This window comes from Mauremys mutica, chromosome 24 (genome assembly GCF_020497125.1).
Source record: "Mauremys mutica isolate MM-2020 ecotype Southern chromosome 24, ASM2049712v1, whole genome shotgun sequence".
Taxonomy (NCBI): domain Eukaryota; kingdom Metazoa; phylum Chordata; order Testudines; family Geoemydidae; genus Mauremys; species Mauremys mutica.
In genome coordinates, this window is record NC_059095.1 from 7460186 (window position 1) to 7488040 (window position 27855).

The 27855-nt window shown below is 46.3% G+C and overlaps 1 protein-coding gene and 2 long non-coding RNA genes across 10 annotated transcripts in view; 1 reads left to right on the forward strand and 2 right to left on the reverse strand.

The window, feature by feature from the left end:
* Positions 1–5452, forward strand: part of PTPRS (protein tyrosine phosphatase receptor type S) — a 239945-nt gene extending 234493 nt beyond the window's left edge. For all 8 annotated transcript variants that reach the window (XM_044998457.1, XM_044998461.1, XM_044998459.1 and 5 more), the window contains 3 exons: positions 1183–1337; positions 2146–2281; positions 3372–5452. In XM_044998457.1, the coding sequence (XP_044854392.1) occupies positions 1183–1337; positions 2146–2281; positions 3372–3440 (360 nt within the window). In that variant the 3' untranslated portion in view covers positions 3441–5452. The remainder of the gene's footprint in view (positions 1–1182; positions 1338–2145; positions 2282–3371) is intronic.
* On the reverse strand, positions 2798–8266 carry LOC123355780. Its single transcript, XR_006575198.1, has 2 exons — positions 7611–8266; positions 2798–3900 (listed from the first exon to the last, which is right to left on the reverse strand). It is a non-coding gene; the product is annotated as an uncharacterized LOC123355780 (long non-coding RNA).
* Positions 8267–8763: 497 nt separating this feature from the next.
* LOC123355779 lies at positions 8764–27054 on the reverse strand. Its single transcript, XR_006575197.1, has 4 exons — positions 26848–27054; positions 24741–24915; positions 12291–12422; positions 8764–9193 (listed from the first exon to the last, which is right to left on the reverse strand). It is a non-coding gene; the product is annotated as an uncharacterized LOC123355779 (long non-coding RNA).
* Positions 27055–27855: the final 801 nt, after the last annotated feature.

Consider the following 27855-nt stretch of genomic DNA (forward strand, 5'->3'; position numbering starts at 1 on the left):
CTGCTTTGTTCGGCTACTGGAGGCTCCTGGGTATGTGGAACCAGCTTTACAATTGCAGTTCTACACTAGCACGTGCCCTGTTAGCTCCTGGCACATACAGGAACTGAGCCTCCGTCTTTCTCCGTCTTGAGAGAGCTTCTTTCCTGCTCTGCCTTCTAAGGCTGGTTGAAACTCGGCATTTTCGTTCCATGGAAATTTCTGAAATTTCCTTTCATCCTGAACTGGTACAAACCCATTTGCACATTCCTCATTAAACCCACTTTTTAATGGTCAGATCAAATCGTTTTGAGCCCTTCATAACGTTTTAATATAAAAGTCTAAGCAAAGTCCACTTCGATCCTTCGTCAGCACTTGACAAAAAGAGACACTTTCCCACAAAACATTTCAGTTTAGTCAAATCAGCATTTCCTGATGGAAAACCCTTCCACTGGAAAAACTTTGAGTGGCTCGGCGGCCTTCCTTTTTAATTCCCTGGAATGAGACAGAGTGAAACCAGAAACCACCTTCTCCTTCAAAGGCTCCCTGCGTGCCCTGGCCCCACACCACTCCTGGAAGTGGCCAGCATGTCCAGCAGTGGCTCCTGGGTGGGGCAGGCAGCTCCGCCGCGCACTGTGGGTACCATCCCCGAAGCTCCCATTGGCTGCGGTTCCCGGTTCCCAGCCACTGAGAGCTACGGAGGGCAGTGCCTGGAGGCAAGGGCCATGCATGGAGCCCTCTGGGCAATTAGGGGGCCTGCCTTAGCCCCGCTGGGCTGGCAATCCCACAGGCTGGACTGAAAGCCCTGACTGGACGGCTCCAGCCCTCCCCTGCTCTAGACTGTAATTCTGACACCATGGCACTTACTTGCCCAAGTTGGAGGTGCAATAGCCTCTTCTAGACGGGTCCACAGTGGACACCCGAGTGTGGTCAGCCCCCAGAATGGTCGATGCTTTCTGGGCGCTGGTGCAGCACCCAGGTAGACCCCAGGGGCATGGAGCAGTACTGACGCCACTCCAGGGACTTCATTCACAGGTGAGTAAATTTGGTCTATAGCTGTGGCGATATCTGACCCCCATGCAGTGTGCTTCAGCGTTCCATCCCCTCCTTCACTACCGGGAGCTTTGGCATTGGTATTTTTAATGGCACGAATATACCACACGTTTTAACTGCAACTTTTGTTTTTTTTCTGCTGCTCTTCCCCAGGATGGTCAGTCCCGAACCGTTCGTCAGTTCCAGTTCACTGACTGGCCCGAACAAGGTGTGCCAAAATCAGGAGAGGGTTTTATCGATTTCATTGGACAGGTCCATAAGACAAAGGAACAGTTCGGTCAGGATGGGCCAATTTCTGTCCACTGCAGGTAGGCAAACGAGCAGCCATCTTTGCCTCAGTGCAAATTCCTTAACAGAGTGGGTGACCTAGTATTTTGTAATTTCTGTAAGCCAAGCTCATTGGACACACCAGGGGTGCCGTGCATTCCTCCATTCCCCTCCACAAGGTCCTTGTGGGTCACGCTCTTCTCCTCCTCCACCCCATCCCCAGCTCTGGTCTCCCAGCCAAAAGAGAAGTAATGTCATGGTGTTACGTACAAACAGAGAAATGCCATCATGTTGAGTGGAGGGCCTCATTTTACTCACCCAACACAGCAAATTGCTGTGTAGTTGTTTTTTAGTCAGATAAGCCAGATGCTACGCTGGAGCAAGAACTATTCTTGCATCCTGACTGGCTGAAGCAGATAGAGGGCATTACCTCATCAAATCCATGTGAACTTCTTTCATTAAATCAGATAATGTTGCTTCCAAATTGTGGAGGTGGTTTTTTCAAGTTATTTTCTAATTGCAATAAAAATAATTTCCAAATTGAATATTTATCTACTGCTGGAGCTTTTGACATTTGTGGATCAGTGACTCTGGCGGTTTTAGTACGTCCATTCCTGGTAGAGGACATTGGCCAGGAAATCTGACACTGGTCAGGCAAGGATTGATAGGCAGGGGCTTTCTGCCTCTACTGTTATGTTCATTGGACAGGGGTGCCAATTTATTGCTTTAAGAAATATTAGAACATAAATAAAGCCTTCAGCCTTTACAACTGCTACACTTCCTGGTGCTTCCTTACTAAAATACACACAGGAGTATAACACAGTGTTTGTTGTTCTCTCTCGTCTGTAGCGCCGGAGTGGGCAGAACTGGGGTGTTCATCACCCTGAGTATCGTCCTGGAGAGAATGCGCTATGAGGGTGTTGTAGATATTTTCCAGACAGTTAAGATGCTGCGAACACAACGACCAGCTATGGTGCAGACAGAGGTAAAGAACATTAACAATTAACTAGCACAGGGGGTGTTTGTGAATGGAATAGCGAGCAGGAACACACTCAATTGTCTCTTTCCTCTGGTGCTATTAACCTCTCTCATATACCTGGAGGACAAATGAGCTTTTGCCTTTCTAACCACCATGCTAATAGGAAACTTTAACTCCATAAACTCCTTAAGAATAAGGGCCGTGATCCTCAAAGCTATTGAGGCTCCTAATATCCATTTATTTCAATTGAAGTTAGGAGCCTAAATGCCTTTGAGCATCAGGGCCTAGGCTGCATTGCTGAGCTACTGTGTCGTGTAGCAGAAGTCTTCCGTATAGTGGCAAATACACATAGACAACAGCTGCCCTTGAAGAGAGCCTGTACCAGACTCCCAGCCCCACGCTCGGTCCATTACCACAGTGGCTCTCAACCCTTCCAGACAACTGTCCCCCTTTCAGGAATCGGATCTGGCTTGCGTACCCCAAGTTTCACCTCACTTAAAATACAAGAGTGTCACAGCACACTTACTGAAAAATTGCTCATTTTCACCATATAATTGTAAAATAAATCAAGTGGAATATGAATATGATACTTACATTTCAGTGTACAGCACAGAGGAGTATAAACAAGTCAGGGTCTGTATGAAATGTTAGTTTGTACTGACTTCGCTAGTGCGTTTTATGTAGCCTGTTGTAAAACTAAGCAAATCTCTAGCTGAGTTGATGTACCCCCCAGTTGAGAACCACTGCAGTAGCAGATTCTGACCTCACCCTGCCTGTGGGACCAGGACCCAGCCTGGCTGTCAGTTAACCATGGATGTAGGCGCTTTATGAAAGGCAGGCATGGTTGTCCCAGTTTTACACGGGCATTTATCATCCTGTGGAGCTCCATGATCCATACGAGTGTTTGCTCGGATCTGGGGCTGTCTGAGAACGTTTCTTCATTTCCAGTACACCCAGTGTTCTTGCAGGGGCTGTTCTGGTCCCCGCCCAACAGCAGAAAAGCTGACGCGGCGAGCGATGACCGTGTGCGTTAGAATGTCTGGGTAGGTGTTCCACAGCCACTAACACGCTGATTGTCTCTCTTGGCCTCGCCTAGGATGAATATCAGTTCTGTTACCAGGCAGCTCTGGAGTATCTGGGAAGTTTCGATCACTATGCAACCTAAAAAGCCATCCGCCTTGCAGACTCCGCCCACCACTTCAGCCCTGGAAGGCCTCTTCTGGCCCGGGAGGAGTGCTCGGACTTATAAACCCGACTCAGAAGAAGTCCCTTTTCATTTGGACCATGCAGTGGGGAGCAGGGGAAGGATTTGAAAGGAACGCCCCTTCAGGAACTCCCATGTTGTAACCCGGAACATAAGGAGGCAGCTCGGCAGGGCGCTGAGGGATGATTTTAAGTGGTGAACTGCTCTGGTTACCTCGCGTGGTGTTTGCTGTGGAGGGCGTACGGACATCCTCAAACTGATCCAAAAGTTAAACGCGCCCTGTGTGAAACGTTACCGCTGAAGGGAGAGAAGAGGGCTGGAGAAGAGCAGGAAACCAGCTTTGGTTACATCATCAGAGTTCAGTTTATTTACTAATCTAGTTGGCGGTCTTTAAAGGAAGTCACTTGCAGAGTTGAAGGTGCTGTGTAAAAATATATATATAATTTAAAAAATCTCAATACTTAGGCAAAATTAAGGTCAGGAATACTTCTAGCTGGAGTCTTAATAAACCTCAGTCTCATCATCAGGCTGAGTCGGGGCTTATCGGCCCCTTGCCAACACCATTCCCTCAATGCCTCTGCCTCCCCGAGAGGTTTTACAGCTCATCTTTTGAATACTTGGAACATTCCTCCTAATCCCCACATTTATTTTTTTTAGGCTATTTAAAGGAAGAAAGTGGCTGTGCCCTAGGGGTTCCCTACCCGGGGCACAGACCTGATGGGCAGAGCTGAGGTGTGGTCAGGTAGAGATGGGCTCTTCCCTGGCTGGGTACAACGACTGTTGGTTCTCTTCTCCCCTGTTCAGCTCATCCAGACACACACACGGGCGCTGCTTTGAATGAGACGTGTTTGAGCTGTACAGAAATAGAACTTCTTTCCATATGAAACCACCCCCTTATGCACACAGCTGTTCGTTTTTCCCCAGGGGCTGGGGGGGGGAAGCATTTTTTAATGGAGCCCTTACAAGGTTGATTCTAAAGAAGCCTCTGTAAGAGATTCATTCCCAATAAGCTATTGCTGCCAACGCACCACCTCCAATACAACAGATCTCAGAGACACTCTTGTGAGGGTCCTTGTCACCCCGAGTTCATAGGCACAGCTATGAACATGCCCTCGCTGTATAATAATTTGGAACGATCAAGCAAGATGCAGTCAGTGGCATATGCTGAGAGTGGCTTTCTTTAAAGTATCGATGTAACTGTAACAAGTGACATTACCTTTTTTTAAAATAGTGTATTTTTTCCTTTTTTTAAAAAAAAAAAGAATATCAGTCAATGAATTTAAAAGAAAAATTTGCTTATTTGTTCATATTATGTTCAAAGACAGTCTATTTTTTCACTGTAGAAATGTTACGTGTAATGGCTGTGATATAAAAATGCAGTGCAAATTGCTACTTCTACATATTGCTTTTCTACCATTGAAAAGGTTTAACTTGCTCATGTAAGAACAAAATGTCTCTTTATTTTAAATCCCAGACATATCAAGTGGCTCTGGAAGGGCACAGGTGGTGGTTAATACAAACTCACTCCCCTTCCTCCTATGGCCATGTTGCCTGCTCTTCCCAGGGCCAGTGGTGAATTGGGAGATCAAATAATACCAGTGTCTTATGTGGCGAGAGAGGAATTTCAGAGCCATGGTGGGCAGGTGCCCACAGACTCGCACGGATGGTTTTTAAACATTACATCAACGGGTATTGTAATAACAGCCCAGGACTCTTCATGCAGGGGACCATGTGTCGAATAGTCCAGCAGTTGTACATGAAAAGGAAGGGTGTGGCCAAAGTGCAGTGAAGAGAGTGTGCCATGAAGCAGAGCCGCTGCCCCAATAACTACTCTCCCTTGGTTATTATTTTTAATTATTTTCTAGCCAGGTAAACATGGCCACAAGCTGGTACTGTTGGGATGAGCTAAATGCAGCCGAACTGCTACCCCCTCCACCCCCCCCAAATCAACCTATGTCCTGTCTTGAAAGGGGGGAAAAAAGGCTTCTTTGAGATTTTACTTCCTACTTGTGTGAAAGTTTCCCAAATTTCTAAGTATGTTGCAGCAAAATCTTACTGGGAGAGGTTTTTTTGGGTGGGGGGGAAATAAGGTTTTTCTTTGTATGAGAGCAAAGTGCTGTTGCTTTCACACTGTTATTTCAAACTGAATCAGTAAGTGGTTTTCAGACCACTGTGTATGTAGATATATTGACTTTGTATTAAAGGAAGATTGTCTGAAAGGCCTGCCTGCAGCCCCGTTTGTTGTTAGGCTGGTGGGATGCATGCAGAACAGAACCAACCCGCACAGCTACTTTATATTTTGCTGAACTCCAGCTGCTAATTGGAGGACCTTGGAACCCTGGTGCTAGCACACAAATGCCTCTGCTTTCCAGAGAGCACCATGAAAGGGTGCAGCCAACTAACACTAGATGCTAGATTTGAGAATGAGGCCTCGGACCGATCAGTATACCATTAGTCAAGGAGATGGTTCTTAAAGGAACATCTCCAGTTCCCACTGTCTGCCAAGGCTTTTCCTGGCTCAGAGAGGCCTTGGACTCCACAATTTAACCACTAGCATATGCTGCTCATTATTCCAGCTGCCAGCACACCTGTGCTATTCTGCCCTTTTTTAAGGGCCTGCAGTCAAGTTGGGCCAGTAGGAAAGAAGCGTTTCCTTGGCTTTGGGAAGACCAGAGCCTCAGCAAGGATGGAGAAAATACTCTGCTTTCTTCCTTTTCAAAAAGACAATGCAGGTGTCACTACACAGCAAAACAAAGCGCTGGCAGCAAGTCTCAGGCTTGCAGGGCTAACGCGAGCAGTGTAGCTGTTCGAGCGTGGGTGGGAGCCCAGTTCTCTGATACCCTCCCTACGCTTGGGAGCCTGAACATCTCCGCTGCTATTTTTAGCCCCGAGTCAGTTGATCTTGCTGCTGCACCTTTTGTTGTTTGCTGTGTTGATGGAGCCTTAGAGGGAAAATCTGCTAGCGCGAGAACGGAAACGCAAAGAGGCACCTGCCACAAACTTGTAGGCCAGGGAGCGCACCAAGGCAGAAGGGAAGCGTCCCCTCTCCCATCATTTACCCGAGGGAGGCTGCCTAAGATCACCAGTGTCCCACACTCATGGGCAGCTGGCACCCTGTACCCATCAAGCCTAGTGCACAATATCTAACCAACAGAGAGAGCAGCTTCACTGTAAACCCAAGTGAAACGCAAGGATTGGGGGAGACAGAGAGGACATGGCACGTGAGAGCTGAGAAAGCTCCAAGCAGCTGAGGGCAGTGCTCTGAAAAGAACGCCAGCCCCACTGGAGGATACAGCAGGCCTTAAAGGGCTTGAAATGGATCTGGCGATGAATATGGGGTGACAGAAAGGATGCCGGTGTTACATTACAGGCCCCCCCTCAAGAGTCAGAGCCCCCCGGTCTGCTCCTGTACAGCCTTGATCTAGTATGCAGGGATGATTTAATTACGCTTCCTGGAGTGAAAGTTAATAGTTCGAGTCAATACACCGGTGTTTCACCTTTGAATATCATCCCCTCAGGTTTTTACAACATGTCCAGCAAGAATAAATAATACTACTAATAATAAGAGATACACCAATCTCCTAGAACTGGAAGGGACCTTGAAAGGTCATCAAGTCCAGCCCCCTGCCTTCACTAGCAGGACCAAATTTTGCCCCAGATCCCTAAGTGGCCCCCTCAAGGATTGAACTCACAACCCTGGGTTTAGCAGGCCAATGCTCAAACCACTGAGCTAGCCCTCCCCCCAAGAAGCAAGGAATTAAAGGGCACTGCACAGCTGGCCCCACTTGCACGGTGTGGGGAGAGGGTTCCCGTTCTCTGCAGAACTGGGAATCAGCCACTACCAGAGAGGAGTGGAACTGGACTGTGGATCTGACCCATACTCTAGTACGTACCAAACATGGACACGAGAAAACCCTGATGTAGAGAAAACGAAGACACGATGAACCAAAGCACTCGGACGACTGGACTAAAAACACCCGTGGGAAACAGCTAGAATTCAAAAGCGCCTGTACCCACTTGAAGCTTTCAATCATCTGCTCTCGGGCCAGACGGGCAGATGGAGGTTTGTTCTCTCGTTAGCGAGCACAATTTCTAGAGCAAATGCAAAGCAGTGGATTCTCGAGCACTTACTCAGCTAGAGGAGGACGTTCCAGAGGGATGGCAGCCTGGCACAGCTACTCCACTCGGAGAAAAGACAGGCATCCCAGACGCACATAACCTGCAAAACCACGAGGGGATACTGACTCAGGGATAGAGGAGGCTGAGAACAGGAAGAAGGAGATGACAGCTGCTGCCTACTTTTCATAGACAAGTTCCTGGCCCCAGAGAAGAGCCCTGTAATTTGGACACCTTGAACATTTTGTCTGCGCCAGGTAGAGTGTTGTCAAAGGACAAAGCACTTCTAAAGAGGAGCTAGGACTGAGCCTATCTGTGCAACCCCTCCAGGACCAGGCCAAACATCCGGTACTTCTCACCAGTCAGTACTTTGCCTCTGGTTTTTTTCTTGTAATAAAACAGACATGGAGGGAGGAGAGGGAGGGACTGTCATTAACTTGTAACAGCACTAAATGCCAGTAGCGCTCACGGGGGCTCTGATGGGGAGCAGAACAGCTGTCATAGCAAAACAGACCAGTGGTCCATCTACTCTAATAATTGGGTTGAGGCAGTAGCAGATGCTTCACAGACAGACAATTGCCAGCATCCTCATTATGGACAAATTTCCCCTGACCATGGGAGAATTTTCCTCCTAACTCCCCCTATTTGGGGCATAATCCCTGAAGAAAGAGTCTCTCTCTTCAATCCTCTGTGCCATTCCAGGTGCTTGGATATAGTCCCTGCCGCCAGACAGGGAAGTGATGTGAGAGCCCCTCTGGCTAGAAGGGATGTATTTGCTGGCTCACTGAGTTGTTCCCGTCTCCAGCAGGAGGAGGGAGCAGTAGCTTTTCCAAACATAGCAATGTGGAAGTCCAGCCCTTGGCAGGTGCAGTGCGAGGAGGAGCATCCTGCAGTCCATTGTGGGACGCTAGCCTCACCAAGAGATGCCCAGAATCCTACTTTGACGCGCCTCCCCATTCAGACTAGTCTCATTCTGCACATTGGTTCAGTTTAAGTTTAAAGGGGAAAGATGGCAAGTTATTACAGACCTGCTTTCCAAGTATCAGGCTGACAAACTCCTCCTCTACAGGGACTGACACTGTATCATCTCCAGCTGCTGGCCGGGAGATTTACCATAAGCCTCTGAACTGGCACAGAGGATCTGAAAGGGGGGTGGGGGTGGGGGGCAGGGAACAGATAAGGAAAATCTCCCCCATTTTGAATTCTATCTATTGTACCTCGATATCCTCAGACATGTATATGGCTCATAATCCTTTGACTCCTAGTGAGATCTTGGGCTCTAATATAACTGATCTTTGGAACTCAAGGCTACATGCTCGGCATTGTGTAAAAGGAAAGTGTCTCTTTTTATCAATTTGTTGACTTCAAATGTCCCTTTATTGTATTATCAGAAGGCAAAAAGGAATCTCCAATTTTCTCTCTCTGCACCGTTCATTGCGTTCCATCAATTGCCTACCAATTCTTCTGCTCTCTGCACTAAAACAGTCCCATTTTTTCTCTGCTGGTACTGAAGTCTCTCCATGCCACTAATCGTTTTCATCACCAGTCTTCAGCCTCCTATTTCTGCTCCATCTTTTCAGAGATGACATGACCATCTCCTGTGTTGAGAGATGTAAAAATTCCTACTGAACGCAGAATAAGTAAGTACCAAGCGAACTACAGTAAAGTGAATGCTACAAAGACTTGGAACAGCAGCTGGGAAATACGTAAACCTTTCCAAAAAACAATCGCTAGCAGAGGAAGCCATTTAGAAAAGCAAATGTAAAATGAAAGCCCATGAAAGCAGAAAAGTCTTGTAACAAACTGATTACACACACACAAAATACAGCAGAGGTGATATTCCCACTAGCAGCACTTCTACACTCATCTCTGTTCCAAACGCTGCATTGTAACAACAAACAAAAGCATTATGATGACAGCTGGGCAACATTTTTCAATCAATTAGTTTAATTACTGAAATATGTACTGTCAGAGTGACCAAAACTATTCACAAATCTAGCAGGAAATTTTTTTTAAAAACGCAACACAGTTTAGACATTTTCTAAATGAAAAGTTTCAACTTTCCATTTCAAAATAATGTTTTGTTTAGCAATTTAGTTAATTTGTTTACAAATATTTTAAAGGGTAAAACACACCTGGAAACATAACAAAACAATAGTCCAAAAAAGTTTGGGATCAAACAAACCATTTAATTCATCCCAAACCAACTTTTTTTTTAAAAGACTTTTTTTCATTCAGTCACTGAACCAAAAAATCAATTATTCGCTCAGTGAAAAATTCTGACCAGGACTACCCCTTTCCCATCTTGCAGTCCTGCTTTCACTAAACTCGTCCGTGCCAACCAATGGGGCCGTGGAACTTTTAGAAAAGGCCAGTGGAGAGGCAATCTAAGTGAAGGGTGTAAGTTCTCCAATGGTAGAGATGTCAACCCAAATTCCTGTCTTCAGTGTAACCCACATACCAGGAGAACTAAGCGTAAGTGGGAAGAAGAAAGGTGTAAAGGAGGCTGTTCTGACCCAGAGGATTATCAATAGTGAGAATGGCCGAGCAGGCACTGGTGTTCTAGTGTGGAATCTATGCAAATCCCTTCGCCACTTAAACAAAATGAAGAGGAAAAAGGAACTGAGATTTGAAAGCAGATGAGAGAGATTCTCTCCGATCCTCAGATGTAGCAGGTGGTCCCTGGTTGTCTCTCTCTGCCATCTCTTTGCAATTAAACTAATAGCATGACTGATCACTTGGCTCCACGACTGGAAACCCAAACGATATAGATCAGCATTTCTTCCCTCCCCAGAAGGACTGGGAGAAATCACAAAGCTCCGTACCATTTCTGGGACAGGTGGAAGACAGCTGTGATCCTTCAGAGCTGACCTAGGCCTTCCCTATTTTAGAAACATATTCAGGATCCCATTCAGGGCTGCAAAAACAAAGGAGGGCAAAACATGAAGAGAAGATGCCAAATGCCAATTCTTAGGGGGCAAACAGGGGTAATGGAGGACCCTCCAAGACATTCTCTCAGCCCTCGAAAAATCTCCTGTCTGGAAAACTTGACTTCACTGGGCATAACTTGTATTGATGCACACTGCAAATCTTTCCATGGATTCATTTATGATGCACGATAACCAGCATAGATTTTACACTCTCTCTGTTGAGCCCAGGCTGCTCTGGACCTCTGGGAAGCAGAGACTAAATGAATACATGCAAAAATCTGCCTTTAATAGCCTAGCTGATGTAACATTTTACTTGGGTTCATGAGCTGGTGAAATTACATTCTAATGCATTGACTCTGAATACAATAGACTGACGTGCTTCAGGTTTGATTGAGCATAAGTTATTCTAGGATACGAGATGTGCATAATGCACTATCTATGGTATTACAGGGGTACTTGTTGCTGGAATGATCGAGGTGGAGTTTGAATCTTCACTACAAACCCAGGTTTTCAGGATTTACTGTCAGACTGCAGTAGCCTGAAACTCGGTACCTTGTTAGCTCACATTCTTATTTTTATTAACAAAATCCTAGTTTTAGGGCCATTAAAATCAGCTTTCAGCAAGGTACTCAGGGAGGTTTTGGCTGGCCACTTACTATTGATCCACAGGAAGAGGGTTTTGCATCGCTTTTTAATGTCAGCTTTGACAGTGAGTTGATTAGCTATATTAGCACGTATGTGAAAGGAGTAAATAATTGCAGGCAGTATTTGTACCCAAAAGCAGCGTCTCAAGACAGAGGCTAGGGATCTACACTGGCATAATTCCTTATGCCAGGAGAAGGGTTATTAAATATACTGGCTTTATGGGGGGCTCTTGGTGGCAGGACCTTATTAAAGGCAAACTAGCTAGACAAGAAAAAGCAGGAGGATGGGGATGTGACCGGGGTGGAAACCAAAACCCCTCCAGCCGAACAGGCTAAGCTGCAAATTTATTTCTTGAAGAAGAGGCCATAACATATTTCAGTCCCTAACCCTGAAGGATTCACCCCACGTCACTCCAGTTAATATGGGCAGAGCCTCCAACCCACACATCCGAAAGACGTTGCTATATAAAACCCCAGGTCTCTCTATATATTAAGGGCATTGGCATGGAAATCACACTTCTCACCTTTGAGAAGCTACGATTATTCCAACAGCTACTGGGACTTGTTTTCCAAACCACACCCGATCTTGTTCTGCTCAGCAGCCAGTGGACTTTAAAACATTTTCCTGCAGCAACTATTATGCAATCATTTATATGCAAATCCGGGAGAGAGTCTCTCCCTAGTTTAATAAATGAGTCTCTAAACCATCTCTATTGCCTGTCTCTTCTCCTTTTAAACATAATGGTCTATTTATGTTGCTTCCAAAGGTTAATTCCGAATTCTTCTTCCTTAACTCGACTGTAGCTGGTGAAGCATCACCAGCGCTTGAGAACAGCTCATAGACACTGCCACCTGGAGATCTAAGTTTAACATTACAGCATTCTCTCACCTGCTGACTGAATGCACCCTCATGCACGGACTTCCCGCCAACAGCCATCTTTCAGTTGCACACCCAAAAGATGCTGCCACCCAGTTACGGGTCACCCATTGGAGAGAGACTCTTACTCCCAATTAAAATCCCTTGACATCGATGATCCACCTTCTTTTTTGACTTGAGCAAACATCAGTTAATCCACTGGGAAGAGTACGCCAAGTAGATGGTGTCACAAGCATTGACCTACCCTAGTCTCCAGTCCTCGTCCAGACGCTGATAATGGGAATATCTGCTCAGGCTACACCGCTGGGTCAGTTAATGAGACGCACCTGAATGCACTCAGCTGACCTGCTGCAGCTGTGTGAACTTCTGCGTCCTCCTAAAATGAAGCAATAGCTGGCAGGCTAGTTTGGAACATGGGAAAGACACCCTGAGAGAGAAGATGTTTTCTTAGGATGCACAGGAGGCTTGTAGGGGGACAGAGGCAACCAATATGGACAAAACACACAAGGGACCTGATTCTCATATACACAAAGACCCCTTTACACACCATGGCAGTACAAAGGGACCTTAGTGTATCCCTAGAAGAAAAACCTCTCGGTTTACTGAGCTACAACATGTGGGAAGCCAGTTTCCAGGCCAGGGGAAGCACTTTGCCATTAGAAACCCTGTGTGTTCGTGTTCTTTAATTATAGTGAGAAAAGTAGGCAGAGTAGGGCAAATAATTATCTTTTTCCTAAACGAATTCAGTAATGGCTGCTATCCCCGAATCAGTAATCAAATAGGTGTAGAACTGAAACAGAAAAAGTAAATACATTTGAGTCAGCGAAGTTTGTTTTCTTAACTCATCTAGCCCATGCCCTGGGGAGAGGACCAGGCGAGACTGTTCTACATTCACTAATGAGGTCGCCAGAACTAGCTGCAGACTCTTCCTGGAGAGTCATAAAATGCAACCTGAACAGTGTTTCTAACTGTAGGCCTAGAATTTCTGCAGTTCTACATCTGCAGGTACGCTATGGACTCTGTGTCATATCTCCTTCCCCCGGAGCACAACCAAACGTAGGAGCATGATGGAACAACCCTAACCGCTGAGAACCACCGTCACTGGTGCGACCTCACAGCCCAGCTGCAGGGCAAGTGTGAAAAGGAGGCCACTAGTGATATGTGGCTGTCAGTAGCACAGCTGGGGAATAAGAACCCACAAGTCCAGATTGGAGCAGGGCAGGAACCAGTTTCCTCATCCCGCAAATTTTTTGAGAGATCATTTTTTCCTGTCCTGAATGAGGACAAAAAAGAAAAAAGTCAAAAATCTCAAATTTTCACAAAACAAAAATTCAAAACAAATTTCAGTTTGGGTCAATCCAAATGTTTCTTTTTGGCTTCAACCATTTTTTATTTTTATTTTTTACACTCTAATCTGCTTAAATTTCTTTAAAAAAAAAAAAGTCATTTCAAACCAGAAAATTTTCATGTCAAGAGATGCCAAAACTAAATGTTTCCACAACTTCAAAATCTTTTCTTCAACTTTTTTTCAAGCCGAGAAAATCCTCTAAACCGACCCTTTCCCACAAAGAGATTTCGTTTCAACAAATTGGCATTTTTTTCAATGAAAAATTGTCTAATAAAAAACCCAACCAGCTCTAGTTCAGATTTGCCAGTCCCCTGATCCAACCACTCGCTCTTCCTTACACAGGACAGGACAGCGGTTCTGAGATTTCATCGTACCATAACCTTCTTCTGACAACAAAAATTACTACATGACCCCAGGAGGGGGACCAAAGCCCGAGCCCGCCCGAGCCCTGCTGCCCTGGGAAGGGGGCATGTAACCTTAGTCCCTTTGCCCAGGGCTGAAGCCCTTGGGCCCCAACAAGTCTAGCGCCAGCCTTGGCGACCCCTTTAAAACAGGGTTGGGACCCCAAAGTGGGTCCTGACCCACACGTTGAGAACCCCTAGTATAGGACCTTCAACTGCTCCAAGGCAAACTTAGAAGCCAGGACTCTAGCTGCCTTCAGGATCCTTGCCATTACTTGTCACTCATCCGATAAAGCACAGAGCAACCCAGAAGCCGTGCGCGTCTGCCCTAGCAGGGGCATCGACGCCTTTCCTAGCCGCTTCACTGCTACCAACGTTCATAGTCGATACCAACTGTTGACTTCATTGGAAAAGCTATTAGAATCTCAGCTGCTGAGCCGACGTGGGCAACCTGACCAGCCTCTTGGAACCATCTGGCAGCACCTGCACTTGGCCCAGGAAACCGTTAGCACATTTCTAATAGAGATGGGCCTGAAGCAAAATCCCAAATCCAGATCTGAACCTAGCTCTACAACGGGTTGAATCCAGTCCCTGAATTTGCGGACACCAAACCCTGCGGGAATGTAGCCGAGCGGACTCACCCCTGCGGCGCCTCCTGCTGGTGACTCCTGGGAATTAGCTCAGTTCCAGCTCCGGAGCGCCCTCTGCAGGCCGATGATCCACCTGTCCTCTGGCCCCCATGCCCCTCCCTGGACCCGGTGCCTTTTACCTGAGGTGCTGCCCCCTGGCAGTAACTCCTTTCTCTCTGGGTCTCCCCTCCCCGGGGAACCCCCACCCTCTATCCCCACCTCGCCTCAGTATAAGGCTACTGCCAGTCATGGTCTAGCCCCGCGCCCTGGGGCAGGCTGCAGTATCAGCCACTCATCACTGGCAGGGAGGGTTTGGACCTGCTGCCTTGGCCTACCCCTGGGCTGCCCTCTGCAACCCCCAGTACCTGTTAGCCCAGTGCTAGGCCGCAGCCTGGGGCTTTCCAGACTGGAGCTCCCCAGCTCCTCTGCCTTTCCCCAGCCCTGCTCCACTCAGGTACCCTGTGTCCAGCTCCCTGCAGCCAGGCCCTTCTCCCTCTACAGGCAGAGGGAGACTTTTTGGGCTTCTGGCTCCCAGCCTCTTATAGGGGCCAGCTGGGCCTGATTGGAGCATGGCCACAGCTGAGCCTGCTTCCCCCAATCAGCCCAGGCTTTTAGGGCTGCTTTTAAACCCCTCAGGGCAGGAGCCAGTGTCCACCCCGCTACAGGGAACTTTAGCTACTGACCCGCATTTCACACACCCCTGGCTCGGCACGGAGATCCAGGGGACTAGACACAGCAGACATCGTCAATCCAAGCCCCCGTTTGAATCCCGAATTCTGGTTTGGGCCCACCTTTCATTTCTAGTAAGAACTAGTGCTGTAGAAGAGATGATTTCAATATGGCGCTAGGAAAGGTGCTACGCATGTATCCGGACGGAGGGCAGGGGGGACAACGGACCTGTGATAGGGCACGTCAGGTCTGTCTTTGCTGTTCTTCAGCACCGCTTTGTGCCGGGAAGTAAAACGACGATAGGCCCTATTTGGATGGACAGGGTCCCAAAGATACAGAATAAAGAGACAGACTCAAGAAGTGGCAGGGGCTAATGGAGAGAAGCTTTTGCTGCTCATGCACACGTGGACGTGTTTACATGTCCTAAGCGTGCTGCCCCAAGCACCTTATAAACTAGTTCCAAACAACAAGCTGCATCTACTTCTAGGAACGGGGTGAATGTTTTGAATATCACTCCAATACACACACTGGTCTTGATCTTTAGCTTATGCGAACCGTCCACAGTAATAATAAATCATTAGATCCTTTCAAAGCTAGCAAAGGGCTGGAGGCTTGACCAACAGCTATATCTCTCCATTTATTAATAGTGCTCTAGCCATCTATCTAATCTCTTCATTCCAATCCATTTTTAATCTGCCTATTTTTCTAATCTATTTATCCAGCCAGCCATACCATAGATCTCTTTACAGTTTGTACAGAGATTAAATCCTTATGTTGCTATCTAATCACTATCTCTGGAAAGACAAACACTCAGAATTTCTTCGTAGTTATTAAAGACACAGATATTTGAGTAGAAAACTGTAATATCCATCCATCCGTGTATGCAGAGTGTATACATACCATACATGAACATACACTCCTATACATGCAGATGGCCATCTTAGATTAACAGGCTACACAAGGGCTGTATCTATCCTGGGTTTACTCAGAACAATAAATCCTCTTTCAGGAAAACTACAACATACCCAAATGATCAAAAATCCCTTTTATGTAATTAATTTCTGAACGTTTTCACACACAGACAGCTGCCTGGCTGCATGTGAAGATGATGTCATTCCTACTAAGGCCAACACAACAAACTTGGTAAAACATTTCACAACCAGGGCAGGCTTCATCCCATCCCCCTGGTGGGGAAAGCTAGGCAGTGTACCAATAGGGTAACTGACAGCACCACATGGAGACCTAAACTGAGGACACAATCCCCCACTTTCGCTTGCACTAGGAGCAGGAGCGTTCACTGTAGTGACACTGCCTTTTCAAGGGCCACAGTCACATGCAAAGCATGAGCCTTGAAAGAGAGACAGACAGACACTAGGGAGGGGAGGGTGGGAATGCCTCTCCTCCCGCTCCAGCGGGGATAACACACTGCAGAAGGTGCGGCTGCTCCCCCGTAATCAGTAGCCTTGGGCAGGAAGATGTCGGGGGCAAACGAGGAGAAATACATCAAAAGATGTTCAGTGGTTTGGGCACAGAGGGGAGGAGAGACTAACTCCAAGCATTATCATTATGTATATGGAAACACACATTTTCTTATTCAGGGACAAAACAACCGTAAGGTCCTCAGGCGACCTCTGAACTTCCATTCAGAGCTTTTTGGACTAAGCCCCTCACAAGAGGTCTCAGGCCGTCTTCAGCCCATTGTGAGACCCAAATAACCCATGTATCAATGTCGCTGAAGACAAAACAGCTACCTCCACATTTCTGTCAGAAAATGCTTGCGGGGGGTGGAGAGGAAACAAAAGCACCACCGCACGGCTTTCTGCCCTAGAAGACTGACGCACCTGCAGCTAGCTTAGGGAAACAAAAAAACGTGCTTCTGTAAAGTGAAAACCATCTACCAAAGTGGACAAGATCGTTATGTACAACCTGAAGGAACAGGTCATCAGCTGAGTGGGCACAAACCGAGACCCCTGTCCCCTGGGGGCCTGCGAGGGGAGGGTGAGAGGAGTCACTCCTGTCCCTGTGGGGGCAGTAACTTCCGACCCCCTCACCAGTGGGGAACATGGTGCTTTTCTCCTTCTCCCATCCCGTTCCTTGCACTCTCCCCTTCCGCCTCATCTCCTGAGCTGGTGCTGCTGCCAGCTGGTTGAGTCAAGCCACACTCCTCCCATTTGTGGTGGTGCCAGGGCTGTCAAGAGAGCCAGCTGGGCCCCGCTTCTGCCAGCCTGGGTGGTACCAGTGCTGCCGCTGCAGCCGCCACTGGCTGTATCCCCCGTCCTGCCAGGTAAGGTGATGCCAGTGCCATCTGCCAGGCCCTGTGCCAGAGCCACCATCAGCCTGTGTCTGGGAGCTCGGCTGCGATTACCCTCCCAGGCGGTGGGTGCTGGAGAGAATGGATTCCCGTTGCTTACAGCAGCAGCAGAGGGGAGCTGGAGAACATGAATGTGACACTGCAGTGTCCTGCTTTAAGGCTTTACATTTCCAGGAGAGAGGATTTAAAAACGGGACAGTCCTGGAAAAAGCAGGACGTTTGCGCTCATGTAGAGGGGCTGGGAAAGGAAGTTTACGAATGCTGCAGTTTACGAATGCTGCAGTAATATGAACTGGACTGATTTCATATTGGTCTGTTTATAATTTCATTACAAAGCTCTCTGTTTGGATTCAGCTGTTCCCCTTATTCATACTGGCTTCAAAAACAAGAAACCAAAGCAGAACTATTTCGTTTTCACTGGCCAAGTCCTGAGACACAAGAGACCGGCACAGCGTACATGGTGGAAAAGTATGTTTGCTGTTTGGGTTTTTTTTTTTAATTCAGCCATTTTTAACAGTTGAAATGGTTTTGAGCAAGAAAATTTGTCTTTAAACTAGTGGTTTTTGGAAGCTTCCATTTCGGGTTCCTTTCCCATTTCGTTTTGAGAGAGGACATGTACAGATCCCTACACCGTGTTCTGTCACGTTTGGTAAATGTAGCAGTGGGAAATGGTACATTTAAAATGATTTCATGGCCCATTTGGTTTGTTAATCCATAAAATCATTTTAAAAGTACCATTTCCCACTGCTACATTTACCTAACATAACAGAACACAGTGTAGGGATCTATACATGTCTTCTCCCAAAACAAAGTGGGAAAGGAACAGAGTGTGAAAAATCAGTCTACTACGCAATCTGCTAACGTCTGTTTCTCGAACCGCACTTAACTATTAAAAAAAAGGCACATTGAAATAAGATAAAATTAGCAAAGCATTTACATAAGAACGGCCATACTGGGTCAGACCAATGGTCCATCTAGCCCAGTATCCTGGCTACCGACAGTGGCCAATGCCAGGTGCCCCAGAGGGAGTGAACTGAACAGGTAACAATCAAGTGATCTCTCTCCTGCCATCCATCCCTACCCTCTGACAAACAGAGGCTAGGGACACCATTCCTTACCCTTACCTTTGCTTCAGGGGAACAAACCATTCATACAGATTGGTCTGTAGATGCCAGTCAAGGTGTAAAGCATCTCGCTGAATCAGGAAAGTTACAAATACAATTGCAAAAAAAAATGCTCAGCACCTCGGGTCCCTGTAAACATTATGGGGCAGTGGGGAGGCTTGGGGAGGGGGGCGGCAGGCAGCAGGGTGGGAGGTTGAAATTGAAGAAAGATCTTAGAGACAGAGGAACTCTGCAAACATCAACTACAAAACCAAAACACCAACCAGTGATTTTGCAATAATGTTGAAAAGCCCATTACAATTTCCATGAGCCGTCTTGCATTCTGGGGTTCAAACCTATAGAAAGATGAGGTGAGGGAGGGATAGCTCAGTAGTTTGAGCACTGGCCTGCTAAACCCAGGATTGTGAGCTCAATCCATTTAGGGATCTGGGGCAAAAATCTGTCTGGGGATTAGTCCTGCTTTGAGCAGGGGGTTGGACTAGATACCTCCTGAGGTCCCTTCCAACCCTGACATTCTATGATACCTAGGAAGGAAAGGAGGTTAATTCCCATTGGCATCAGGATGGTAGTACAAACAGCAGCAGCCAAAAGCTATGGAAGGAAAAATTTAGGCCAGACAAACAGGAAAGGACCCGGCCCCTGGACTATGCTGCCAAGGGATGAAGTTGATACAATGTCCGATTAAAAGCAACAGCATTGCCACCATGCTTTGTGACATATATTAGGCTAATCTACTCCATCCAGGTTTATTCTGCCCCTAGGCAGAGCCACTGAGTGAGAATAAGGGAGACAGATGTCCCAGTGCCCCAGCCTTTTCCATGGGGTTGCATCAATTGACTCTGTCTCTCGGGGAAGCACTTTCTGGTGAAAGTATTGAACAGCAGACCAACTAAAACAGCCGTGGGAATGATGCAGGGAAGAGAGAGAGAGAGAGAGAGAGAACAAGAAATCCAAGCAGGGTAATAGAGAGTTAAAATCTACTCAACGCTGCTGTCCTGTTACTTCCAAGCAACAATAACAACATGTCACTGACTCATTTCTGCGTAGTGAACCTGGCCTAACTCTGTGGGGTGACGTTAAGGCCTCAGAAGAGAATTTTTGCACATTTTCTGTACTGTACCTGTCTTTGAACACTCCGCACCTGTGAATAGCAGCAGACGCTATTCTCGGCTCCCCACGTGCCCAGGACACACAGAGCAAGGACTGAGGGCTACAGTGAGCTGCTACCAGGGTCTTTCAAAGGCAGCAGCGCACTCTGCACTAAAAGGCTTCCCACCTGGGGGTGACAAATCTAGATGGCTAACAAGACGTGGCCCCCCTTATGCTCGCTCTGCAAATTGAGCACAAAGCCCAAGGAGTGGCAAGGTAACCAAACAGCAGCAAGGAGCTGACACAAACCACAGGAGCAGGTTCTGCACATGGCCTAGGCGTTTCCTCCGCTTTTCAACTGCTCCACGCCTCAAGCCCAGTTCCTGATCATCAGTCGGAACCACCCTAAAGCTTCTTCTGCAAAAACAAACCTTCCCAGGGAGAACAAACTGCTGCTGCAGCCATTACCCCAGGAGGCAGAGTTAACATGAACCACCACTCCCATAATGATTCTTGCTGCCTTAGGACCACAGCTCCCAGCATGCAACTGTCAAATCTGGCTGTTAACCCTTTCCTCGCCTTCTGATTTGGAGAGAAATCATCCACAAAAGACAACACTGAGATGAGAGCGACGAACAATAGCTATAGAAATAGCTGTCTGTGCAGTGGGGGTTTTCTTGCGCTGCTCCTGGCTGGCAGTGGAGAGGAGCACATTGTCAGGAAAGTTGTCCCAGGAGCGGAGCAAATGAAATACAGGAGGGAATGAGAGGATGACTCGTGTCTAATAAAAGGTAGGCAGGAAGGAGGGATGGCCTAAATTTCCTGTTCTGCCCCTGCTCTCTGTGAAGAGGACGAAGACCATCTAGTTCTGCTAAAGTAGCTTTTTAGCAGTAGATTTCACTCAGTGTTAAAAACAAGTCACTAGATTTGCCCATTAGTTGAAAGCTACATTTGTAGCCCAGCTAAGAAAAGGGCTGGTGACCAAATCCATGCCTCAGGGTGATTGTAAATCAGATATCTATTATGAGTATGCAAGGCAGGAATCCTCCCTGAGCGCATGATATGATTAGCCAAGTACATTATGAGGTAGGTGATACTGGCCACTGTCCGCATGGAAGCAGGGGATGCTGGACCATGTGGACTAGTGATTTGATCCACTATGGCAAATTCCACGTTTGGATCTACAAAATAAAACTCAAACCAGCTGGAGTAACAAAAATCTGCTTTCATTCAAAGCACCCAGACAGAATATGGCTGCTCCTCTTATGATTTTTAAAGTATTGCTCCATTCTGTGCAGAAGCCATGCAGAATATCTACATAACACCTGCAAAGATTTGGTCTTATTTTTTCACTTCAGTAAGGGCAGTTTAACATTTCTATTGGGAGGCAGCAAGGTTTGGAAACTGTACACATCTGATATTTTCCCATTTATTCTACAGGTCAGACTTCATCCATTTCCCACTGTTTTCCATACAGATTGGTCCCTGCAGGAACAATCTGATCTTAAAATGAGAGACTTTTTTTTTTCCCCTCTACAAGTGAAGCAGAAAAAATGTCTTTTGTTGGTATATACAGACTATTCTCCAGTGAAATGGGATCAGCTGAACTGAGGACCAAAAGGACTAGAGTTACTGAACAATGATTTTAAAGCTCTGTTCTCTTGCTAGACAAACAGACACTGAAACCAAGGAGCTATGAACACCACATTGGCATGCTTTTAGGAACAGCAGAATGCAGCTTAATATTCACTGTTATGTATATATTTTTAATAACTACAGTTAAGGTAAATAGGCAGCATATCCTGGATGATTAATTGCACACAGGGATGGACTTTTCTGTTTCTTCACAAATGATTAGGCAAATAGACACAAATTTTAAACAATCTATTAATACTATTGTTATTATTAATTTGTATTATGGTAACTCTGAAAGGCCCCAACCAAGATCGGGGCATCTTTGGGCTGGGGTAGGGGCTGATCAAAATTCTGAATTTCTGTCCAGCAGGACACTCCAAGATTTTTAAATGTGGTTTTGTCCTGAATCAGGATGAAAAGTTGAAATTGCAGAATTGTTTGAATTATTCAGAAAATGTTTTGTTTTAATAAGCTGAAAACTTTTACTAATAAAACCATATATTATCTATAAAAATTATAAAGTTAAATAAAATTCTTCTACCTTATCAAAATGGGCCATTTCAGTCATTTCCCATGAAAATTTAGATGAAGTCTATACATTCTCCCCAAATGTTCGCATTTCCTAGAACCAGCATTTTCCAACAGAAAACTGCTGCACAAAACACACAGCAAGAGAAAATCCCTTCCCCAAACAGCTGACAAACAGAATAAACAAGACAGGCGTGGGATGAGAGAAAGGAAGTATCAGTATCCCCATTTTACAGATGGGAAACTGAGGCACATTTGGATTCAGTGACTTGCCCAAGATCACGCAGAAAGTCTGTGGCAGAGCCAGGAATTGAACTTGAATCTTTTGAGTGCTAGCCCAGTGCCTGGGAAGTTCTTTGGCAGCAGGGACTATCATTTATTATATGTTTGGACAATGCTATTGCAACGGAGCTCCAGCCTAGCTGATCTCTTGTAGCTACTGCAATACAAATATTAAATAATAATAAACCAGTCAGCCATCTCTCAGCAAACAAACGCTGGTTATTCACTGGTTATTCTCATTCATTCGTTGGACCAATATAAAAATCTCTCTTCAAATTCTGTGCTCTTCTCTACATTAACTTTTTCTTTATTAAGCTTTGACTCTGAGTTAATATGCAGCGTTCTTGTAGCCAGGTCAGTCCAGGATTTTGGAGAGACAAGGTAGGTGAGGTAATATCTTTTATTGGGCCAACTTCTGTTGGTGAGACAAGCTTTCAAGTGATACGGACCTGAAGAAAAGCTGTGTCGCTCGAAAGCTTGTCTCACCAACAGAAGTTGGTCCAATCAAAGATACTGCCTCACCCACCTTGTCTCTCTCTGAGTCAATATGTGAAGAACATCCCAGCAATTTTAATTTGGAAGGGGGTGGGCAGGAAAGCACAGGAAGGGAGTAGTAATGGGATATGGATCTTGGGTCACCAGTCTGAATCCAGTAATAGTGACTGAAAGTTGTTACCATTTGGTAGATGTTCAAGGGGCTGTGAGAAATCAGCTCCAATTCTTAGCAGAGGAAGGTCTGCTCCACAAGAACCATGTCCCCTATTGGCTTCCTTGTTAGATGTCTCGGCAGAGACATCAAGGACTAAATAGGTCTTGGAGACCTATCTGGCTCCAGAACTGGATAAATCCCATCAGGATTAAAGCACAATGGCAGGAGTTTTGCATCACCTCTGTTGTACCTTGTCATAAACAGTTAGTTAAGGGTTAAGGTTTTGTTTTCGACCTGTAAAGGGTTAACAAGCAGTACCTGTGGACACCTGACCAGAGGACCAATCAGGGACAAGATAATTTCAAATCCCTGTGGAGGGAAGTTTTTTTTTCCTGTTCTTTGTTTTTTTAGAGTCTCTCTCTTGGGAGTTGAGGGAGTCCAGACATCTTAATCAAGTCCTCCCAGGTTTCTGCAATAAATTCTTCTATTCAAGCTATTGAGTATTAGCAAGGAACTAGTATTCTTATACTTTTATTTCTGTATTTGCAATTCTGTGTTTTGCTATAGAATTTCTTTAATTCTGTACTGTTATTGCTTTTACTGAGAAAGAAAGGAGGGGGAATTCTCTCCAGAGATTGATAAATTTAAACCCTGTGTATTGTTCCATCTTGGTTACAGAGAAAGTTACTTTCTTTTTATTCTTTAATAAATCTTTTCTGTTAAGAACTTGGTTGATCTTTCCTTGGGTGGATTCTCAGGGAAAGAGGAGGAGGCATCCCTCTGTAGTTGGATCCCGGTATCTCTCCTAGGAAAAGGGAGGGGGGAGGAAGCAGGGGGTACAAAACCTTAACCCTTAACTAACTGTTTATGACATACCTGCTCTGTGACCTTCATCTCTGGGGCAGTCAATCCAGCACCTTTAACTAATATTAAATTAATTTATCACAAGTTTTAAATGAAAAGAAAGTCTCATTTTTTAAAAAGCAGCAGGGAGAATTCCTGTCAGGCACTTAGCTCGCTGTCTGAGTGACCATGACAGTACTTTTTGTGGTCACAGCCATCTGATAATGGGCAGGATGGTCATATATATTTCCAGTAAATGGGCTTGATAAAGAGACCGAGAGTTTTTGGCGCTGACGTGGTTACAAAGAGGTAATCCCAACACACGAGAACAATAATTAGAGAAACAAAGGGATAGTCCAGCGTCTAGGAAACTAGTTTAGTGGCTGGAGCCCTCGGTTCAATCCCTTCCTCTGCCACAGACTGCCTGGTGGCTTTGGGCAAGTCACTTACTCTCTCTGTGCCTCGGTTCCCATCTGTACAATAGGGAGAAGGCGTTCACAGGGGTGCCGCGAGGATAAAGCACTTTGAGAGTTACTGATGAAAAGCACTACTAAGAGCTAGGTAGTGTTGTTATACTTCCTGATGAACACCCCTCACTGCCTCCCATACCACACGCCGCTCCCTGTGCTCTTTGCAATCCCACTTCTCTTTGTCTCCGGGTCTCACTCTTGAAGGCTGCTCTAATGGACACCGGTTTTGGGTGCCCGACGTTTAGATGCCTTTGGCCTGATTTTCGCCCATAAATCTGACTGAAGTCCAACAGCAGCTCTGGTTGCCCAGCAGCTTCAAAAATCAGCCCGGTGGATCTGAAATTGGGAGTCTCCAAAAACTAGAGGCTTCCAGAAAAAGTGGCTGAATATTTGTAATTTTAGCCACAGCCTTACTGAAGATACTGAGACAGCAACAGGCAAGTCCAAAACCTGCTTCTCTTTACAGCGTTAGATAACTATTTACTGAGCCACATACGGTATCATAGCAAATTAAGGGGGCATTGCATCATTTCACGGGTCTCACTTGAGAGTGTTAAAACTCCATCTTCTTAACAGATACAATATTCTGTCAATTCCTCGGTGCTAAAGATCTCACCCCTCCTCCCCTGTTCTCTCGCACACACACAAACTCTCTGTCTCTTTCAGTTATCACCCACAGTTTATGCACCTCTGACTCTCTTTACCCATCTACAGACCTTAGCTATCTCTGTGTCTGCCTGCTGCACTCTTTCCAAATGGAGTTCTATTCGCCTTACAATCACGGCTGCCTTGTGTGCTCCACAGATCTGTCCTCGGTCAGTTACCCTGGGTGTAGCGTGCCTGATAAACATTTTGGAATATCAGCTTTCGGCCACATGGCAGTCGTGTTGTCTTAAAAAAAGTAGAAATAAATAAATTACTGTTCCACCAGGAAAAACAGACTTAAATTGCTGCACTATTTTTTATCTAAATAATGTTTCAATTTAAAAAGAGGGGAGAGGGAACTAATTACATCCTTCTGTGGAAGATCATAAATCACATAATTACAGTGGGAACCTCTGCATCTCCCCGACAGACTAAAAGCAGACTACACAAGTTCTTATCTCATTACAGTTTAATTAAGAATTATGTTTGAGCATCTTCTTTTTAATTATCGCAGGGCCCCGATGACTTCTAATCTTTTTTACCCGGAGTGACAGAGGGTGCGGTCCAAGATGGGCACTAATGAATTTACAATTTGCTCTTTTGGGAAGTTTAATAAAATTAGTCCACATAGAAGATTAACACTGATACAGTGAACTTCCAAAGAGAACATTCGGTTCCTATCAATTAGTGTCCTACAAGCGCCAGGAGCATGTGGAGGGGCAGCTGAAGCGTAGTAACATAGTAATGTCTTGGGGCAAGGATGGGGGTTTCAAGGTGGGACAGAAGATGGTAAATACTCTCTTCCCTAGTCTCACCTGCCAGCACACAACCACCAGCTGCCTCACATGCTGCAGTGCTAAGACCAGAGGAAGAGGTGTGTTAATTGTTTTACTCAGAGCTAGACTAGCAGCGTCAGGGTCTTTTTTTCTGCAACACTCCCACTGCCCACCGGAGGAGTCCTTTGCAAAGAATGGATACAGTATCAGGCTACAGCTGTCACTTTACCTAGATTTATCCAAATCTGGATTTCCCATTCCAGCATGGGCCAGCCTCCGCAGGCACTCAATTTCCTTTGATACCAAGAACATAGCCGGAGAGACTGGCTTTGAAGAACTACAAGGTCCCTTTATCATAAGACTCTAAAATGTACGGCCCTGCCAGCTTTGAGCTTGTGCTGACAAACCCCTGGGCTATCCGACACGTGTTCTGTGCGGGCAGAGCATGTGTCTGAGGTTCAGAAAGGCTGTCCTGTAAGTGCTAAGCCAACTTTAGAAATAAGCAACATAGACTTTTTCTGCACTACCAAGTCTGTGCCAACGTAGCTCCCTCCCGGTCTAGTTGCAGCGTACGGCCACAGAAGGAGCTCTGCCGGAAGAGGAACTCCCTGAACATTAACCAAGCTGCGTCTACACTGGGGGGGTTGTTGGCGTCACTCTGCCACTAGAGGCTGTGGGTTTTTTCACACCCCTGAGTGACACAGCCACGCTGGTGTACGTTTTAATTGTAGATGGGGCCACAGGCTGCCTCCTAGGGCTCCATTTGTTATGACCAGGGCTGTTTCAGGCTGGTCAGCTTGGGGTGCTATGTTTCCTGCTGGGCACCTTAGCTGCAGGCTCTTCTGAGCACAATGAGGAGAAGGTAAGAGGAGCCAGGAGAGGAGGAGAAGATGCTCTAGAGATACTTTGCCTGGGGGGTCTGATTACATGTAAGATCACTCTTGAAACAGATTTGGACAGTGAGAAGGGGCACTCCGTGGCTGTCTGGCCTCTCACCCTCTAATCAATCCAGTACCCTGCTATTCCATATCCCGTGTGCAGACAGTTACAGCAAGAGGGAAAGATGGAACACTGAGGCTGCAAGGCCCCCAGCTGCTAACTGTTCACCATGGTACAGAAACTGGTGGCAAAGCCAGACAGTGGAGGGGGGAAAGAGACTGAAATGCAGGAGGGGAAAGCATAATGCTGTGATGAGCCCTGGCAGGTGGCAGCACTGATGCACATTGCCCTTTGCTTGACCAACAACTGCCGTGCTGAAGATGTCAGTTGCTTGTTAGCATCCACATATGCTGTGAATATCTTAGCAAGCAAAACCCCCCTCCACCTCCCATGCACCTAATTAATTTTAGGCTGAGCATAACCTTTATTCCTCCATTACTGGCTAGTCTTATTCCTTTAGTACCTTCTGGAGAAGATGAACTCTGATGGACACACAGAGTGGCGGCACAAGAGTTAGCTTTTTCGTACCCGGAGTTGAGATTTCCCCATGCTGAAACACACGTGCCTTTTGCATTAATGCTTAGCAACGAGGAGAAGAAGATAAACAGTAAAAATAATTATTTTGTATGTACCCCCCCCACACACACCAAGCTTAGCCACCACATTTCACTTAAAATAAGTTAATCACAAGCCCACACCTAAGACAAAGGGGTATGCAGGCCCACCCAGAAACTAGCATCACACAGGGCCGAGGGTTCCATTCGGTATTGTTTGATCAGAGATGTGTCTGTGACAGACAGGCTGAAGGAGACGACATCGAGAACAAGCAGCTGGCACCTCAACCTGGAAAAAGCTGAGAGCACGCGAGCTTTTGGGGTTCTGGCTGAGAAGTGTGGTGGGTGCTGTGAACAAGGACACGGTCCTTTGGTTCCTTCTGTCTCCAAGGAAACAGGACTTGGCTTGGCTTATAAATAAGCATGCCTGTATCAAAGTAAATATCAAACTCCATAGTCAATTTCTACTCCCAAATGAATTACCCGCAGGGTCCAAACCACTCAGGTCAAAAGGGGCACGCACACACACACACACACACACACACTCCAACCTCAGCAAGCAGGGGAGGACTAGATGATCTCTGGAGTTCCCTTGCAGCCCTACACATCACATGTCATGTGCATGTTTGTGTGTGTATTTCAACCTCATTGCTGCTCCGAGTTAGCTTCACACAGAAGGTGGGGCAGGTTTCATACTGGAGTCTCTGCGTGCCACTATGCTATAAACAACAACAGGAGTCCAGAGGCTTAAATACCAGTACGCGTCTGTTGTTACTGGCTTCACAATGCCACACAATAGCCAGAATGCCATAACTGTGATTGCATTATCTCCCTTTCATCCCAGCTTGTGACCCAAGGCCCAGAACCTGAATGGCAGGGGGCTTATAAGTGCTTGAGTTCTGCAATACAGCATCCAG